This window comes from Bipolaris oryzae (genome assembly GCF_000523455.1).
Source record: "Bipolaris oryzae ATCC 44560 unplaced genomic scaffold scaffold_204, whole genome shotgun sequence".
Taxonomy (NCBI): domain Eukaryota; kingdom Fungi; phylum Ascomycota; class Dothideomycetes; order Pleosporales; family Pleosporaceae; genus Bipolaris; species Bipolaris oryzae.
This window is the reverse complement of record NW_006911480.1, coordinates 27,956-44,873: the sequence shown is the minus strand read 5'-3', so window position 1 is coordinate 44,873 and position 16,918 is coordinate 27,956. Positions and strand designations below refer to the sequence as shown.

The 16,918-nt window shown below is 52.4% G+C and overlaps 8 protein-coding genes across 8 annotated transcripts; 2 read left to right on the top strand and 6 right to left on the bottom strand.

The window, feature by feature from the left end:
- Positions 1–225: 225 nt before the first annotated feature.
- Positions 226–870, bottom strand: COCMIDRAFT_107177 (uncharacterized protein; the record flags this gene model as incomplete). Its single annotated transcript, XM_007694238.1, has 1 exon — positions 226–870. One exon carries the CDS (start codon positions 868–870, stop codon positions 226–228), a length of 645 nt encoding a protein of 214 aa, XP_007692428.1.
- Positions 871–2,260: 1,390 nt separating this feature from the next.
- COCMIDRAFT_9178 (uncharacterized protein) lies at positions 2,261–3,412 on the bottom strand (the record flags this gene model as incomplete). Its single annotated transcript, XM_007694224.1, has 1 exon — positions 2,261–3,412. One exon carries the CDS (start codon positions 3,410–3,412, stop codon positions 2,261–2,263), a length of 1,152 nt encoding a protein of 383 aa, XP_007692414.1.
- Positions 3,413–3,813: 401 nt separating this feature from the next.
- COCMIDRAFT_107141 (uncharacterized protein) lies at positions 3,814–5,084 on the bottom strand (the record flags this gene model as incomplete). Its single annotated transcript, XM_007694237.1, has 2 exons — positions 3,814–4,678; positions 4,726–5,084. 2 exons carry the CDS (start codon positions 5,082–5,084, stop codon positions 3,814–3,816), a joined length of 1,224 nt encoding a protein of 407 aa, XP_007692427.1.
- A 528-nt stretch (positions 5,085–5,612) lies between these two features.
- On the top strand, positions 5,613–8,785 carry COCMIDRAFT_9176 (uncharacterized protein; the record flags this gene model as incomplete). The annotated part of the gene is made up of 3 exons (XM_007694223.1): positions 5,613–5,792; positions 5,845–5,929; positions 5,985–8,785. The coding sequence occupies 3 exons, from the start codon at positions 5,613–5,615 to the stop codon at positions 8,783–8,785; spliced, it is 3,066 nt and encodes a 1,021-aa protein (XP_007692413.1).
- Positions 8,786–9,571: 786 nt separating this feature from the next.
- Positions 9,572–10,912, bottom strand: COCMIDRAFT_107185 (glycosyltransferase family 31 protein; the record flags this gene model as incomplete). The annotated part of the gene is made up of 1 exon (XM_007694236.1): positions 9,572–10,912. One exon carries the CDS (start codon positions 10,910–10,912, stop codon positions 9,572–9,574), a length of 1,341 nt encoding a protein of 446 aa, XP_007692426.1.
- Positions 10,913–11,422: 510 nt separating this feature from the next.
- COCMIDRAFT_107187 (uncharacterized protein) lies at positions 11,423–12,242 on the bottom strand (the record flags this gene model as incomplete). The annotated part of the gene is made up of 2 exons (XM_007694235.1): positions 11,423–12,019; positions 12,102–12,242. 2 exons carry the CDS (start codon positions 12,240–12,242, stop codon positions 11,423–11,425), a joined length of 738 nt encoding a protein of 245 aa, XP_007692425.1.
- A 467-nt stretch (positions 12,243–12,709) lies between these two features.
- COCMIDRAFT_9173 (uncharacterized protein) lies at positions 12,710–13,807 on the bottom strand (the record flags this gene model as incomplete). The annotated part of the gene is made up of 3 exons (XM_007694222.1): positions 12,710–13,176; positions 13,224–13,700; positions 13,750–13,807. The coding sequence occupies 3 exons, from the start codon at positions 13,805–13,807 to the stop codon at positions 12,710–12,712; spliced, it is 1,002 nt and encodes a 333-aa protein (XP_007692412.1).
- Positions 13,808–14,626: 819 nt separating this feature from the next.
- On the top strand, positions 14,627–16,663 carry COCMIDRAFT_107176 (uncharacterized protein; the record flags this gene model as incomplete). The annotated part of the gene is made up of 4 exons (XM_007694234.1): positions 14,627–14,761; positions 14,877–14,973; positions 15,136–15,154; positions 15,679–16,663. 4 exons carry the CDS (start codon positions 14,627–14,629, stop codon positions 16,661–16,663), a joined length of 1,236 nt encoding a protein of 411 aa, XP_007692424.1.
- Positions 16,664–16,918: the final 255 nt, after the last annotated feature.

The following is a 16,918-nucleotide window of genomic DNA, read 5'->3' as shown; positions in this document are numbered from 1 at the left end:
ACGTACGTGTAAGAAAGATACTAATAGTACTGCTTAATTCACTCTGTTACTCTATATTTGTTATACTATTGTGTTGTTGAGATATATGCCCGCAGAGGTGCGCAAAGTTGGTAGGGTGACCGACTCGCTTGCCTGACCGACTCGCTTATCCGTCACGTTAGTCATATCATTCAAATTGACATATAGTCTCTATATTAGTATTTTTGTAGCTTGATCAAGGATTTTTCAGCCGTCCAATTGAGCCAAATCCTTCAAATCGTCTTCAGAAGGCGAGGATAACATCCAACTCCAGTGCGCCCATCGGGCTTCATGGTCATAATTTCGCATCGCTTGCTTGGGTGTTCTGCTGAACTGGATCAAATGATTCCATAACGGATTGATGTTCCCATCTGCACCATAAGGCTGACACCTATTAATCCAGTCTACCCATCTCTCTACTATCTCTTTTGCTCTCTCCTCGGTAACCTGGAAATACTCCCCATGGCGTTGCTGACATGATGAACAAAACCAAGGCCTACACAAGTGCTTCAAATCCAACTTAACTAGCCGCTCGGCCCGCTTTGCCCACTTAATGCGATGTGACACATGAACCGTTTTCAGGTCTCGACCACACTTATTGTGTTGCTTAATCCGTAATTTAGGATCTTTGGCAAATCCGATCTTGAAAAGACCATTTTCCCAATCGCGAAGGATATAGATGTAGCCCTGCTCGTCATATGGCGTTAGCTTTGATGTGGCAACCCGGGATAATTCAACATCCAATAGCTGGGTAGTGTTACGATCGATCTCCTGGGATTTTCTCTTCTGGGTGTGACTTTGGTTATCATGTTTCGCATCCAGTGCGCCGTGTGCAGTCTCTGTTTCCAGCATGCTCGCAACGAGATCTTTTACCCAACTTATGAGTCCGCGATGGCTTTGACTTCTATCTCTCTCCTGTTTCTGCATCACTCTGCATTTGACGCAACTATTTTCATGATTCTTCTTGTCTCCTTGTCTGGTGTAGTGCCTTCCACAATGGGCCACGTACTTTCGTGGTCCAGGGCTATGGCTCCTATTACTTATATGTTTATGGACTTGCTCTACAGGCTCACCCTCATTCTTGTTGTTCCAAGGCGATATTCCATCGATCGTCTTGTAAGTTATCGGGAGTTGAATTATAGGTTTTTTGTTTAAAGCTTGTGAGAATTTCTCGCAGGTTGACAAAAAGCTCGAAGTACCCCTATCGTTCTCAACCCCACCCGCACCCGTACTCGTTGGTATTATTTTAGGCGAGTGTGTTCTCGTAAAGGAAGTTGTTGCGAGAAATCTTCGAGGTTTCCAGAAGGAGCGACGACGAGCATCTGCACCTTTTATCACACTGTCGACAATTGCGTGATTGGGTGAAGTAATAGTAGAAGATAACCGATGAGCTGCACTCCCGAATGAAAATGTAGTGAGATATGCGTTAATATGTTGCGATGTTAGAGTTTTTCGAAAATACTGTTGTTGATGCACCAAAAAGCCGCATTCCGCTACGGAGGCGGGTATGCGCCCTATGGTGCGCAGGTGATGCGCGAGCGACATTTTTGAGTTTCATGGACCGCCAAAATACTCTCAATATCTTGTTAAGTTACTCGCCATGAACTGATGGTAAAATGAAAGGCTGTACGCCTTGATTGTGAGATGCTGCCGATGGCCGCTGTTTGTTTAGATTGTTATTCTTGCAGGATTTGGACAGCGATTTATAGAGTAAAAAGGCGGAAGACAATTGAAAGGACTAAGACATATTTTGGGCATCGCGGCTTTGTTTACATATGTACCGAGGTGTTCGTGGCTTGATTCACGTGTTTGAAGACAAAGCCAACGCCATTGACGTGAGGATACAGCATACCCAATCTTTTCCAACACTTCCTCCCTAGTAGTTATACTGTTTTTGTGCTAGAATTCAACTCCACATCATTAATCAGGAATGCATTGGATTCTTTGGAAACGACATGGCCAAATATAAATGCTGTAAGGGTGGCGGGGGAGTGGTATGAGTGGATCAAGCGGAAACCACATGTGCAAAATGGGGGAGTTTGGAGTATGGGGGCACAGGCTAAGAATGATAGATTGACTGGAGAAAGCTACAGTTAGGCAGTGGAGCAAGAGTGATGAACTAGGATGAAGCTTGAAGAAGATTGGGGGGAGAAAAACAATTCAGAGCTATGCAGCCTAGATAAGGTCCCATGAGTTCAGTTTGCGTGTGGCTCTTCAAATCCGTATCCTCCTTACCATGTCTTCAGATTAGCCGATGTAGCAACTCGCCTCCTTCAATCAACCTCTCCAAGTTCTCTGCCGTCTCTTCGTACCATACCGTTAACGTTCCTTCCTCAACATAGCCCATATGCGGCGTCAAAAGAACCCTGCTCTTCCCCTTTCTCTCCCAGTCCCCATTCCGCCAGGGGCTGTCCGCCGGGAGAGGCTCAATATCGAATACGTCAAGGGCCGCACCGCGAATCCGCCCATTCTGTAATGTATCCAGCAATGCAGCTTCGTCGATAAGGGGAGCCCGGGATGTATTGACTAGGAAGGCAGAAGATTTCATAGACGCCAGTTCGCGCGCAGATACGATCCCTCTTGAGCGGTCGCTGAGTACGTAGTGGAGTGATACTACGTCTGCTGTTTGGAACAGCTCTTCCTTACTGACTACTTGAAAGGTCTTTTCATGCTCGGCAAGCATGCCTGCACCTGTGATTGGTAACCCGTATTCCTGCGCCAATGCATCGGCTTTGTCTTGTGTCAAGTTCGCACTCCAGCAAATGATGCGCATGCCAAATGCGAGAACACCCACTCTAGCGACGTGAGCGCCGATTCTACCCAGCCCAACGAGTCCGAGAGTCTTGCCTTGTAGACCCACTGCCAATTCCGTCTGCCAGCCTGCAGGTCCACCTTTTCCCTTTACAACTGCGTCATCGGCAGCAACGTTACGTGCAAGTCCGAGGATGAGTGCCCAGACGTGTTGCGTAGTAGGATGTCCCCCTCCTTGCTTGATTGGTAGCGATCGCGGTGACTGGACGCTGCCCTTGCCGTCCGTTCGTCCTTTGCCAGGCGCGACGTAAACGGTCATTCCCAGCTCTTTCATCGTATTCAGGTCCCAGGACTCAAACTTACCGCCAGTCGCAAATATGGCCTTCAGATTGGGTAATTGACGCAGTAGCTCGCCCGGAAAAGCGGTGCGTTCGCGCAGCGTTGAAAGAACGGCAAATGGTTTCAGTCGGTCAACAAGGGCTTTGCGGTCTTCGTCTGTAGTCCTAGGGTGTGAATATGAGGGTAGCGTGTCGTAAAAATTTGTGATTTCAACTTTTGATGGATCAATGTGAGCAAAGTGCTTGGATGCTATACCATGATAGTCATCGAGCACGGCGAGCTTGATTGGCTGCTGCAAGTCCATTGTCGTGAGTTTGAGGTTCAAGAAGACCTATCTGGAGGAAACTTGGATGTGGGATAGACAGCAAATGCTGCAGAGATACCGAGAGGTGATCTATCTATCCGAGGTGTTGACGCATAGCTAGTACTTCGGCACTTGTCTCGGATCCGACTGAGGGGCTTGAATTTTTGTTTGTGAATGACGTGCTAAATCGGCTGATTGAGCGCATGAATACCGAGCATGAAGCCCACCACCCATGCGATTACCCTTTACCATGTTAGTGAGTGTGATTTGTGTCTGTGATTCAGTATACTGTGATGTGAGATTTGCCTATTTATAGCTATGAACAACTGGTCTATCTGTCTAAAATTCACTCCTGGGTATCTTATGCAAGATGCTGCGCAATGCTACAATTAACCTGTTCTTCACGACAACAGAATACGTGCATCCTCATGATTGATCATGACCTCCTCGTTCTCGAAAGAATACTTTCGGCGAACAATTTCAAACACGATGAGTCCAGCAGCTGTACTGGGCGTTTGCTTTATCGTGCTCATGAAGAAGTCGCGGTATAGGTAGTTTCTCCACCCTCCAGCACGTTTGGCTAGAACCTTGCATTGCGCAAACGTCTCTTCGTAGGCATGGTAATATCGGCGGACAATGTGTGAGGGCTTATTGTCCTGATGGGCCTGAAAATCGAGAGCCTCAAGTCGGCGATAATGGACGTCCTGGACTTCCATCAGGGGGTGTTGGATGAGCTGAGATGTTACTGATGCTGAGATGCCGGCCAAGAGCAAGAACATGGGCTCAAGCATGTAATGTGGCCGTATTACTGGACGGTCATCGTAGTCTTCCTGCAAGTAGGGAATGGAACTTTCCAGTAGCGTGTCACGACTTCGGCTGCCGTAGTAATGTGAAACAAATTCGAGGTATGCCTGGCTTTTGACAGTCTCAAAGGTGCCGAAGAAGACTGCTGCGCCGAAGGCATCTTTGAGAAAGCTCAGCGTCCAGCCTGCAAAAATACCTTGCAAACCGATTGAGCGTAACTTGTAGCCTGCATAGTGCCACATGGTCTTGTGTTTGCCTTCGAGGATGTCGGCGGTGCGGAAGCGGGTTTGGAGGGCGTCGAATGGCGCAGCGAACACTGATTGAATACCACCACCAATCAATCCTGCGGTGAAGGTGACAGACGGAGGTGGGGGAGGGTATACACGCTTGGTCTGGTACGAGGATGGTTCATGGAGGGCTGACAGGCTGTGAAGATATGTCGTATACAGAACTGCACCAATGCTGCACAGTGTCAGACATTGTGTAGGCCAGACGCTGATTATGCATACCATGTATTCGCCATAAGCGGCGGCAGTACCTGCTTGGGGATAAAGCCCCATCCTTCGGTGCGTATGGCATGTGCGAGCACGGCAGGCGTGGTCATTCTCCACGACCACTTTGCATCGGCCATGACATGTGGGTTGATGGCTCTGGCATAGCCCATGTAGTCGATCCTGCCCCTGAAAAAGGCCTTTACGGGCGCTCGGAAGTAAAAGGCGACCATCCTGGCGGCGACGGCTCGCATGCCCGCAGCCTGGACGCCCGTGGCTGGTGCCTTGTTGGGTGCTTGCGGGGTGTCGGGGGCGCCATCACTGGGGCCATCGCTGCGGACAGAGACTCCAGCGCGGACACTGGAGCCGGCTGTCATTGCATAGCATGGGAGGTGAGAGAAGGTAGGAGGTGCATGCGAGGGCGTTGGCAGGCTATATATATATATAGGCAGGGTGAAGGCGCTCCGTGTGCGAGGGTCACAAGCGGGCTAGTGACTTGGGAATACTGGCTGGAAGCGTACCGATTGGCGAGCTGGGAAAAAACGAAAAGAAACAGGGGACCAATTCTGAGGGCGATGGTGTTGTTGTACTAGCTGGTAATTTGCGTCTGCATGGCCGGGATGTGGGGCTGCAGTTTAGCTCTGGAGGGGGGTTAGTCACGTAGTACAAGTAACTATACAGCTATAGTGAAGGTAGTAGGGCGCTAGGCCGCTTCGGGGGTTGAGAGGTTGCGCACAGGCCCTGGGCAGCGCGTGGAAGCCTTCGCGTCGTTGTCGCCATCAAGGCCTTCGCGACTTTTCCCATCAGCGCCGTCTCTCTCCCCCTCTCCCTTTCCCTCTCTCTCAACTCTCTCTTACCCGTCCCCGCCAACCCATCTGGAGGTTTTATTCCACACACCTTCAACCATGGCGGACGACATCGTCATCGACAAGGCTCTCTTCCATGAGCGCCTCAACAACCTCGTCACCAAGTGGAAGGCCGACAAGCGCTCAGGTGATCAGGTTTTCCAGGGCGCTGGTTCAATCGCGACGCTGGTCGGCAAGGCGAGCGAGCCTGGCATTTACCAGAAGCCCGCCGCTTTCCAGGTGAGTTTGCGCATGCCGAGTTTGCGCACATGGTGAGCTGACAGGCCCATAGTTGTGGTTGTTAGGCTACGAATTCCCTGCCACGCTCTTCGTCATCACCCCCGACCTCGTCCAGATCGTGACAACCAAGAAGAAGGGTGAGTCACATGCGACTGCCTAAACTACGGCATTGTGCTAATGCCACTGATGCAGCTGCCTACCTGGAGCCGCTCAAAGGTGGAAAGGTACCTGTCGAAATCCTGGTGCGCGGCAAGGACGCCGAGGAGAACAAGAAGCAGTTCCAGACATGCATAGACACGATCAAAAAGGCCGGCAAGAAGGTCGCCGTCATGAAGAAGGACAATGCCAACAACGCCTTTGCGAGCGAGTGGAAAGCCGCCTTTGACGAGGCTGCGTTCAAGGAAGAGGACCAGGTCGATCTTGCCTCCATCCTGTCCAATGCTGCCTTGTCTGTCAAGGACGAGAAGGAGCTGAGGACCATCCGCGATGCTGCGCGAGCCTCGAGCGCCCTTATGACCAACTACTTTGTCGAAGAAATGTCCGACATCCTCGACTCCGAGAAGAAGATTTCCCATCGTGCCCTTGCAGACAAAGTCGCCAACAAGATTGACGATGCCAAGTTTTTCGAGAAGCAGAAGGTGTCCAAGACGTTTGACTCCCTGCAGCTAGATTGGTGCCTGCAGCCCACCATCCAGAGTGGTGGCTCCTATGACTTAAAGTTTGCGGCCGAGCCCGACGAGAACAACTTGCACGCTGGCGTCATCATTTCCGTTCTTGGTCTGCGCTACCAGACATACGGTGCCATGGTCGGCCGAACATACATGGTCGGCCCCAACAAGGAGCAAGAGAATGCATATAAGCTACTTTTGGCCATTCATGACTTGGTCATCAAGTCCCTCCGCGATGGCGTCGTGGCCAAGGATGTTTACAACAAAGCGCTTGCCATGCTTAAGTCGAAGAAGCCAGAGTGGGAGAAGCACTTCCCCAAGAACCTTGGTTATGGTATCGGCGTCGAGAACAAAGACTCTTCACTTCTTCTGAGTGGCAAGAACACTCGTGTACTGAAGGACGGCATGACTCTTGTTGTTCAGACTGGCTTCTCCGACCTTGAAAACAGCAAGCCACAGGACAAGAAGAGCAAAAACTACTCGCTCGTGCTAGTTGATACAGTTCGTGTGGGACAGGGCGAATGCGCCGTCTTCACCAAGGACACCACGTCGGACCTGGATGCCGTCTCGTTCTTCTTTGACGAGGAAGAGGAAGAAGCCAAGCCCAAGGCGAAGAAGGAGCGCCCTGCTATTGCCCAAACCAACATCACAAAGACCCGAACGCGCCACGAGCGAACAACAAACCAAGATGCTGAAAAGGAGGAGCAACGACGACAGCATCAAAAGGAGTTACATGCTAAGAAGCAGGCCGAGGGTCTCGAGCAGTACAGCGAGGGAGCAAAGTCACTAAATGGCACGGAAGAAAAGAAGTTCAAGAAGTTCGAGTCGTACAAGCGCGACAACCAGCTTCCCAGCTCAGTCGCTAATCTAGAGATTGTCGTCGACAAGAAGAACCTTACAGTCCTCTTGCCCATCATGGGCCGACCAGTACCCTTCCACATCCACACCATCAAGAACGCATCACATACTCCCGAAGCAGACTTTACCTCTCTTCGAATTAACTTCCTCTCGCCTGGCCAAGGTGTCGGCCGAAAAGATGACCAGCCTTTCGAGGACCCCAACGCACACTTCATTCGCAGTTTGACATTCAAATCGCATGATGTCGATCGCATCGACCAGATCACCAAAGACATCACCGAGTTGAAGAAGGAGGTTGTCCGACGTGAGACTGAGAAGAAGCAGATGGAGGACGTTGTTGAGCAGGACAAACTCATTCCCCTCAAGTCACGCAAGCCCCACATGCTCGATCTCATCTTCATCCGCCCAGCACTTGACGGCAAGCGTATCCCTGGTAGCGTTGAGATTCACCAAAACGGTCTGCGCTACGTCCACGGCAATGGAAGCGCCAAGATCGACGTGCTCTTTAGCAACATGAAGCACCTGTTCTTCCAGCCATCGCAACACGAGCTGATTGTCATCATCCATGTCCATCTCAAGAACCCCATCATGCTTGGCAAGAAGAAGACCAAGGATGTGCAGTTTGTCCGAGAAGCCACAGAGATGCAGTTCGACGAAACGGGCAATCGTAAGCGCCGTCACAAGTTTGGTGACGAAGAAGAGTTTGAGCAGGAACAGGAGGAGCGTAGGCGACGTGCGGCTCTTGACAAGGAGTTCAAGAACTTTGCTGAGAAGATTGCCGATGCTGCACGTAACGAGAATGTCAGCGTTGATATCCCGTACCGTGAGCTTGGCTTCAACGGCGTACCCTCGCGATCTTCGGTTCTTGTGCAGCCGACCACCGACTGCTTGGTCCAGCTTACTGAGCCTCCCTTCACATGTCTTACGCTTTCGGAGATTGAGATTGTGCATCTGGAACGCGTGCAGTTTGGTCTCAAGAACTTTGACATGGTTGTTGTGTTCAAGGACTACAACCGTCCGCCCGTACACATCAACACCATTCCTGTCGAGTCGCTGGACCCGGTCAAGGACTGGCTGGACTCTGTGGATATTCCATTTACCGAGGGACCTCTGAACCTCAACTGGGCCACCATTATGAAGACTGTAACGTCTGACCCGCACCAGTTCTTTGCTGACGGTGGATGGTCGTTCCTCTCGACTGAGACAGACGACGAAGGCGATGGTGACGAAGAGGAAGAGTCTGCGTTTGAGGTGTCAGAGTCTGAGCTGGCCATTTCTGACGAGTCGTCTGACGAGAGCGACTTTGACGAGAATGCGTCGGATGAGATGAGCGACGAGGGGTCGGAAGAAGAGTTTTCCGAGGGCGAGAGCTGGGACGAGCTGGACAAGAAGGCAGCCAAGAAGGACAAGGAGGCTGCGCTGGATGATGACGACGAGGACAGCAAGGGCAAGAAGAGGAAGAGGTAGATTGGCTGATTCTTCGGTTGATTCCTTTTGTTTCTGCTTGTTCTTGCTCATTCTCTAATCTGGTCTCATTTTCTTCGTCAAATCCGGTTCATGTAAGAGTAGGCTTGGGCGTCGGTTGCGAGAGAAGGAGAGACATATTTGAAAAAGTGATATCGCTTCCTCTCTTTCACAATTTTCAAAGATGGGTTAAGTTAATGAAAGTGTTTTGCCAAAACAATTTTTAGCCCCATGATTATCGAGTGAGTGCTATGCTCTATTCTATCCAAACCTACCAGTTTATTCCATTTTTTGAAGCAACGACAACCCACCCACATGCCCGTTCATACTGCATTAAAAAAAACAAGCAAACATCAGAAATCATGAGTCTTTGCTATTGATATTACCCAAGGCCGTATTGTCGTGTCTTTTATCTTGACGAATGGCATCCTCTCTCCCCCCAAAAGCAAGAAGAAGAAAACTTCCCAGAATACAACAAAAAAAAAGTACGTCAGCAGTTAAAGTACGTATTTATGTGCGTGAACGGATGTAAATCCCCAGACGATGAATAAACAGAAGAGGAAGAAGAAGAAGAAGAAGAAGACGAACAAAAAGAAAGATATAAACGCCTCTGGGTATCAAACGCCGTATACAATGCCGTAAACTTGGTATTGAGAGAACAAAATAAAAAGAGGGGAAAAGAAAAGGAAGGAAGAAAACAAGGACATGTCGTTATCATCGTTTTTCTGGCATCTTTCATTTCCGCGCTTTTCAGTGGAGGTGGAGGTGATGAGGGGACGGATACATGATTCAAGGATTAGAATGGACAAAGCGGGCGCCCTGACACGGGGAGCGGGCCTGTTTAAACGCTTTGATGCGATCCAGCATCCACCCGGACTTGGACTGGCGGTCACCTTCACGAGGCTGGTGGCGGCCCAGGCGAATTGAGTAGCCGAGGCGGCACTCTGTGCCCGTGTGTTGAAACTGCATGCAGCTGCTGTCGTTGATGCAGGCTTTGCGGCAGTGGTCGAATGATTTGGAAGCTTTTTTACTAGGTTTGTACGTCACGTCTTCGGAGAGGTTGGACCAGTCTTCGGATTCGCGGCGGAGGTGGGGTTCGATCATTGTGAAGAGCTCTTCGAACATGAGGGGTCGGTCGGGGTGCGAGCGCGCCTTTTCCCATTGCGAGAGCGAGGTGAAGTCTTCCTCGTTGAGGTGGTGCATGGTCATGATTGCTTCGCACCACTGTTCGTTGTCGAAGCGCATGGTGATTGGCTTTTCGCCATTGAACATGGGCCAGTAGCCTCGAAGGGAGACGCCGCTCTTCTTCAGGACCTGGGCCAGGATTTCGTCACCGCAACACTGCTTCTGCACGTCGACTCCGAAGAAGTGTGTGCCTGGGAAATGCTTATTCTCGCCAAACATGCGGCCCTGTGCCATGATCTTGTCCAGTGCTGCACGCGACAGCACAAAGCCACTGCCGCCATGGGCGAAAATGGCCTTCTTCTTGGGCCAGACGGGGGATCCAAAGTAGTAGGCCGTGCGGGGGTTGAAGTTGGAGAGAAAACGGTATAGATTGTCGTAATTGACGTACGTGTCGAGCTCGAGAAAGACGTACCATTGCGACTGGGGCCGCAGGTACGAGGTCCACTCCATCATGGGCAGGAATTTGTACTTGTCGAGCCGCCAGCCATCGGGCGACTTGTCGGTGGTCAGGTTGACGGACTGGATATAGTCGTAGATGTCGAAGTCGGGGTTGTTGAACCTGTACTCGGGGCGCAGGTGGGCAAGGGCGTCGGCAATGTCGAAGCCGTTGTACGAGTCCTTGCGGTCGGAGAAGATGAGCAGATCCTGCTTGCAGCGGCCGAGGCGGTTGAGGTACTGTGGCAGCTTGGAGGCGACCTCGCCGGCGCCGATCTTGAGGACGATGGTCACGTCGTCCATGACGCCGGCGGTGAAGGGGGCGCATTCCTGGCCAAAGGGCACCACGACCTTGGGGACGGGCCCAGGTCCGGCGGGAGGGGGCCGGTCGACGAGCAAGTCGTAACCGCGGTCGCCCCGCCAGAGCCGCGGCAGCAGAGTCGTGAGGAACAGGGCGCACAGCAGCAACGCGGCGCTCAGCAGGCGCAGCGGCGTCAATCGCACCATCATGGTGGTCGTGGTGCTTGCGATATGCCCGCACGCCCGCCATGTTTGGGGGAGGCCCGGCCTTACGCGACCAAAAAGGACGCTAAGCAGCCTCCCATCCGGCTATCCGCCCGACGTCGTGCGCTCATCTGCGTCAACCAACTTTCGCCCGCCTGTCTTTGGCATGCCTGCTCTGCCCCGCGCCACGACATTTGCATTTGCCCATGTTTTGACAACGGCCCTTTTTTTTTACTTTTTTGCTTCTCGCTTCTCACATGGGATGGGGCGGGTGCTGACGTCATGCACGTGCCAGAAAACATGTCATGCCACGTGCCCAAGACACACGACCATGTCAAGTCCTTGACTAACCATCATGTCCATCTTCATTCTGCGTCTTGTGCATCTAGCGATACGAGTACCAAAATGTGTCTAGGCGATTGTTTTGTGCATCGTGTATCAAACGAAGAGATCCCCCTCCCGCCGCACCAGCGAGTCAAGACCGCCACGACGACGACGACGACGACTAGTAAGTACTTACTCCACCCGTCCCCGCCGAACCATTGTATTCTCCCCCACAGGCACAAACCCAACGTGCATATACACTCGCCTTCCCATCTTGCTCGACTTGAGATACATGGGCGTCGGCGGCTCCTTTGCGTCTGCCTGCTCAATTGCCCAGTCAAGCAATCTCCTCGCAACCCCGCGGCCCTGGAAGTCGGGCCACGTGATGAGCAGCGCAAGGAACCAATGCGACTCGCCCTTCATGATCTGCGCCCGCTCCTCGTCATCCTTGGCCTGCCTTTGGTGCCAGCTTTCTGTCACACCCGACCACAACTCGTCGACGAACCCATCACTCCAGCCTAGGGATTCATGCCAATTGTAGAAGGAGATGGCGCTGCGGCGAAAGGGGTCCTGGGTGATGTTTGCATCTGGACGACCCCAGCACGCTGCACCAATAGCCTCGCCCGTTGAGGCGAGCACGGCTTTGATGACGGTGAACTCGGAATGTGCAAGTACAGGAACAAGGCGTCTGGCTAGGCGATCCACTCTAGCGGAATCTGGACGATGCTGTGCGGCCGGCTCTTTCTTGTCCCAGGTTTCTGCAGAATAGCAGGCGCGAAGTCCTTGTGCCTGTCGAATGAGGTAAGTGGGTGAAATGGATTTATCGAGCCTATTCGGTCATTCTCGTCGCTGTGTTGTGTTGCTCACTTACAAGCGTCACTGCATCGTCTACTGTGCATATTTCAATCCGGATATCACCATCTTTCAGGCGCCTCTCAGGCTCTACCGGTTTGGTCTGAGGGCCTTGTTGCTCAGCAGGTATAGTAACGGGCGCTGTCTCGGTTTGTGCCATGGCTGCGATGAGCTTCCCAAAATGATGCAAAAAATAAAATCAAATAAACGGGACTGGTCTCTACAAGCAGTGGAGAGACGGTCCCAGTCATAGAAAAGGGTGTCGTTTTATGTAGGTAGTTGCCTGAATCCTGCGCCCCACATCAAGCAGCAGTAAGTGATATCCAATGTTTTCACGAGTTTTCCTGTACTGCACTTTGAAGCTTTGTGCGAATCATACATCACATTCAGCGAGATGCCGAGACGGAATAAACTTGAAATCTACAGAGTAATGAACAGGTTTGTGGATGGAGGAAGGTACGTCCTCCAACGAAGTGGCTCCCAGTACAGCCTTGGTTGCACCTTCCAATCAAGGTAACTTGCCAAGTCAACTTGAAGGCCCCTCGGAACCGGAACTAGATGACTAATGGTTTTCGGCATTCAGCTAACGCCGGTACAGTACAGCCCAGCCATCCAACACCATGTCATCTACCGAAAGTACGTAGGTGCAGTTGCCTTGCAAACCATCCACGCCTCATCCAACGCCTTGACAACATCATCAGGCAGAGGGCCCTTCTCTAGATCCGCAAGATTGCCCTCGAGTTGCTTGAGACTACTCACGCCAATAATGACACCGTCATTTCCACCTTTGACTCGTGTCTTGAGCTCCGAGTGGTGAACGCACCACCTCAGTGCAATCTCAAGCAGTGTCAGGTTGTGTTTTTGAGCAGCTTCCTCTGCAATCTTGAGAGCCTCAAACGTTGCGTCTTTGAAGTAGCGATCGCGGTACATTATGCCAATGCGGTCAGCCTTGGTCCCGAACCGGCCTTCGTCAGGCTTGATGTCCTTGGACTTGATCTTGCCAGAAAAGAGGCCACCCGCCAAAGGGTTGTAGACAACAATATCAATGCCATACTTGCGGCATGCGGGAACCAGCTCCGGCTCAATGGCACGAGCTGACTATCGTCAGCAGTGGCTGTTGCGCTAAAAGAGTGAGACTTACTAATGGCATTGTACATGGCCTGGTAAATGGTTGGCTTGACCCATCCTCGTTCTTTACAGATGTTGTATACTTCGGCAACCTCCCATGCTGCAAAGTTTGACAGGCCCAAGTTGACAAACTTGCCCTGTTTGTGCAGCTCGTTGACTGCTTCGAGCGTCTCTTCAAACGGCACGCTATGGTCGGGTGCATGGAGATAGAAGATATCCACGCAGTCGGCGCCAAGCTCTTGCAGACTAGTGGTGAAGTGCTTCTTTAGATTCTCGGGCTTGTGAACGCCAGCCTCGAATGGGTAGACTTTGGTAGCAAGAGTGAGGCCGCGGTCTTTCCATCCAGCCTGGCGCGTCCATGCCTCTTGCTTGCCGCCGACATACATGCGCGCAGTATCGACTTCATCGTAGCCCTGCGCCTGGAAGTAATCTAGGTGTTTGGTAAACTCGTCAAACTCGGTGATACGGGCGCCGCTGCTCTCATCGGGGCCTACTCAGTGTTACTAGGCGCACTTGAACCCCGCAGCGTCAACGCATACCAAAGGTCATCAACCCGAGGATGACCCGGTCTTTTGGATTCTGTGCGATCAGAGGCATTTGGCTGTACTATGAGCTACGTGTCTGTGCAGATGTCGTGTGATGCTCAACGTTGGTTGGGGAACTACTGTTATGGCGGCGCATCGTTTGTTCGTGTCCATATGACGCCAGCGGGGTGGATAGGTGGATACCCCACTCTGCCATCGGGACTTGGTGTGTGTTGAGTCCCGACATGGTCATGCCCATTGCTCTACTTATTGCCGAGTACTAGCAAGTGCAAGTATGAAGCGACGCGCGAAGACTGATTCAAGCACGCACTTGGGATCAAGCACAAAGTTTGTCCTACGCCACAGTGATACAGAGGCTGATGATGATCCCAGCGCACCCCTGCCAAGCCGTACTACCTCTTATGTGCATTGCATCCTACTACTCGACAAGACTGCTACTTACTGTACGACTTCAGACTCGTATCCCAATCTCCGCTCTCCGCAACCGTTGGTGTTGGAAGCACGTATGTAATCGAATACGACTCTCCCTTGTACATACTTACTACACAAGTCCAGCCCCCCCCCTTCCCGTCTCTGGTTGCTGACCGCCCCCCCCCCCTCGGCCCTGCTCGGCTTCTCCGATATCGTCCTTGTCTCAGTTGTCGTCGTGTTGGGACAAGCTGCAAGACGAATGACTCTTTGTTTGGCCCGAGAAGAGCCTCGGTGCACTGTAAGCGCCGCCCTGTTGTAGGCAATTGGGCGGTTCCTGGCTGCAATTGGCTGTCTGCCCTCGGGGCTACTATGGCTTGGTTCGAGTCGGCGGTCGCGGGCGTCATGGAGGCGCAGTTGTGTGATGAACGACGTCTGTGCTAGCCGTGTCAGAAGCAGGAACATGCACTCTCCCGCGGCCGTGCAGCCCTGGAAAGCCGATGATGATGGGACATGGCTGGAAGGTCGAGGTGAGCGAGGCCCGTCTCGGACCAATGACGTCGGCCCCAGCCCGATAACGATAAGGAACCCAGCAACCGTCCCTCGCGCACGGTCAGGCGGCCATCATCACCCATCAGCCCACTTACACCAGCGAGCACCAGCGAGCACCAGCATGCAGCTAGCATCTCCGTCACCCCCCTAGGTGCCACTAGGACTGTCGTCAGATCACCCAACTCTGCACCCAGGATCGTCCCGCAACCGTCCCGCCCTTCTTCTGTCCAGCACAGGTGCCACGTAGCAGCGACGCAGGTACGCCCAGAGACAGCACACGCTCGAGCAGTAGCTGCCACAACAATCAATGCTGCACCATATAAGACGGCCTGTCAATCTCCATGCATCGTTTCCACTCTTCTACACTCCATTTCACAGCAGACTGCTGGCTGCAGCGCGCCGGAAAGATGAGTCGATCAGCTGGAGCCCGAGGTGTCATGTGGCCCAGTAAGCCACCCTTTGCTAACTTGCGAATCACTCTGTCCGTCGCACACCATCAACCGAGCCCTCTTCTGATTGGAGCGCAAAACGACAATGCCAGGCACTGTGAATGAATCCTTTCTAGATTTAGCTTCAGGCCATGTGCTCTATTGGAATCCGGCCTCCATGTCACGAATGCGGTGCTCTTGCTCTCAGGCCAGACCCGGAACTCTCTTTGTCTCTACATGATATCATAGTCTCCAAGCCCTCCCTTCTCTGCTCAATCATCCCTTTGCCTTGGAATGCTGAATCCTTTTATCTGTCCATTGGCTCGCCTTGTCTGTCCTGAGCGTAACACATTTGCACCCCTCTTTGTGCACATCTTGGCTCTGTCGGCTGTTCCGAACTTCGGCATCCTTATGCACGCTGCTGCCATTCTGTTGAGCCTTGATATTGGACTCAAATACCAGTCGCATAGCGATACAAGATCTGCGTCTTGGTCGCTATGTGCTGGTCATTCAACTTTGGCCTTCCGGCCAACAGGAAGCCCAAGACCTCGTCGTCGTCATCCGGGGAAAAGAAGAGGCGGGACGCGCCGGCGGACAGCGCGCTTCGCGGGAATGGAAGGCCAATCGTTGAGCAATACTCAGAGAAGCGTAGCTCAAAGGACTCTAGTAGGAAAAGAAGATCTGGAGACTCCACTCTGCCAGCGCAACGTTCCCCGCGCCGCGAAAGACATAGGGACGACCACCCTCCCCAATCACAGCGGCATTACGAGGATGCCTACCGGAGACGTGAGCACTACCGATCAGCCCTGGACTTAGAGGTGCCACAGGCGTACCGGCACTCGTTCGAGCCGGAAACTGTTAATTCATCCCAAGAGACTCTGTTGAATCCACGACCTCACCGAAGTCAACACCATCGGCGAAGGCACCCCACGCAATCATCTCAAGGCACTCTGCGCGGGCGCGGAGCAAAGCGTGACCCTCCCAAGCATTCAAAGTCAAAGAAGAATCTCCGACCTGAGCCTTCACGTGGCTGGTCTTTCTTTGCGACCTCTCCACCAAGGACACCAAAGCGCGAACCTCGCAGCTACCAAACTCTTGAGTCTTCACCCCGTATTCATCGTTCGTCACGCCACCATTACTCTTCCACTACCCTTCAGCCAAGTCCCGAATCTTCCCGCTCTCAGAACCGTCAACATCGACCCCGCCGGCACGAACAATCAACTACGTCTTCGCGCCAAGCTCATCCTCGCACGCCCAACACGACCGTCCGCCGTGTACCGGACCGCCGCTTTGCCGTCCTTGCTGCCACAAACCAAGCACTTGAAGAAGTTCGCCAAGAGGCATTTGCGCAACCTTCTCCTCCCCCAAGGCGTGCGAGATTGCATCGCTATGAAGGTGTTACCATACCCACTTCTCAGATTCCTTTCAATTGGGACTGCATGAGCACTTCGCAGACCTCGTCGGGACGCAGTCGAGGCAATGGAGAGTCGAGTAGTCGGCCAAGACGCTCACGTAGGTGAAAGTCCGTCTCATACAGACCGTGCTGGGCATGGTTAGTAACTAGTGGTTACGAGGTGGCTAGCTTTCCATTTGCTTTTCCCCTTATCTTGAGTTGCGTACGCTTTTTTGTAGCGAACCTCTATCCCTTGACCTTTTCTGTTTACTTTTCTGTTTCATCTATTTTTTTTTCCCCCGCATTATGATCGTAGGATACCCCCTCACTTGCATAACTTGGTTGTTTTGGGCGTCGCATTGCATCAACATCACATCACACG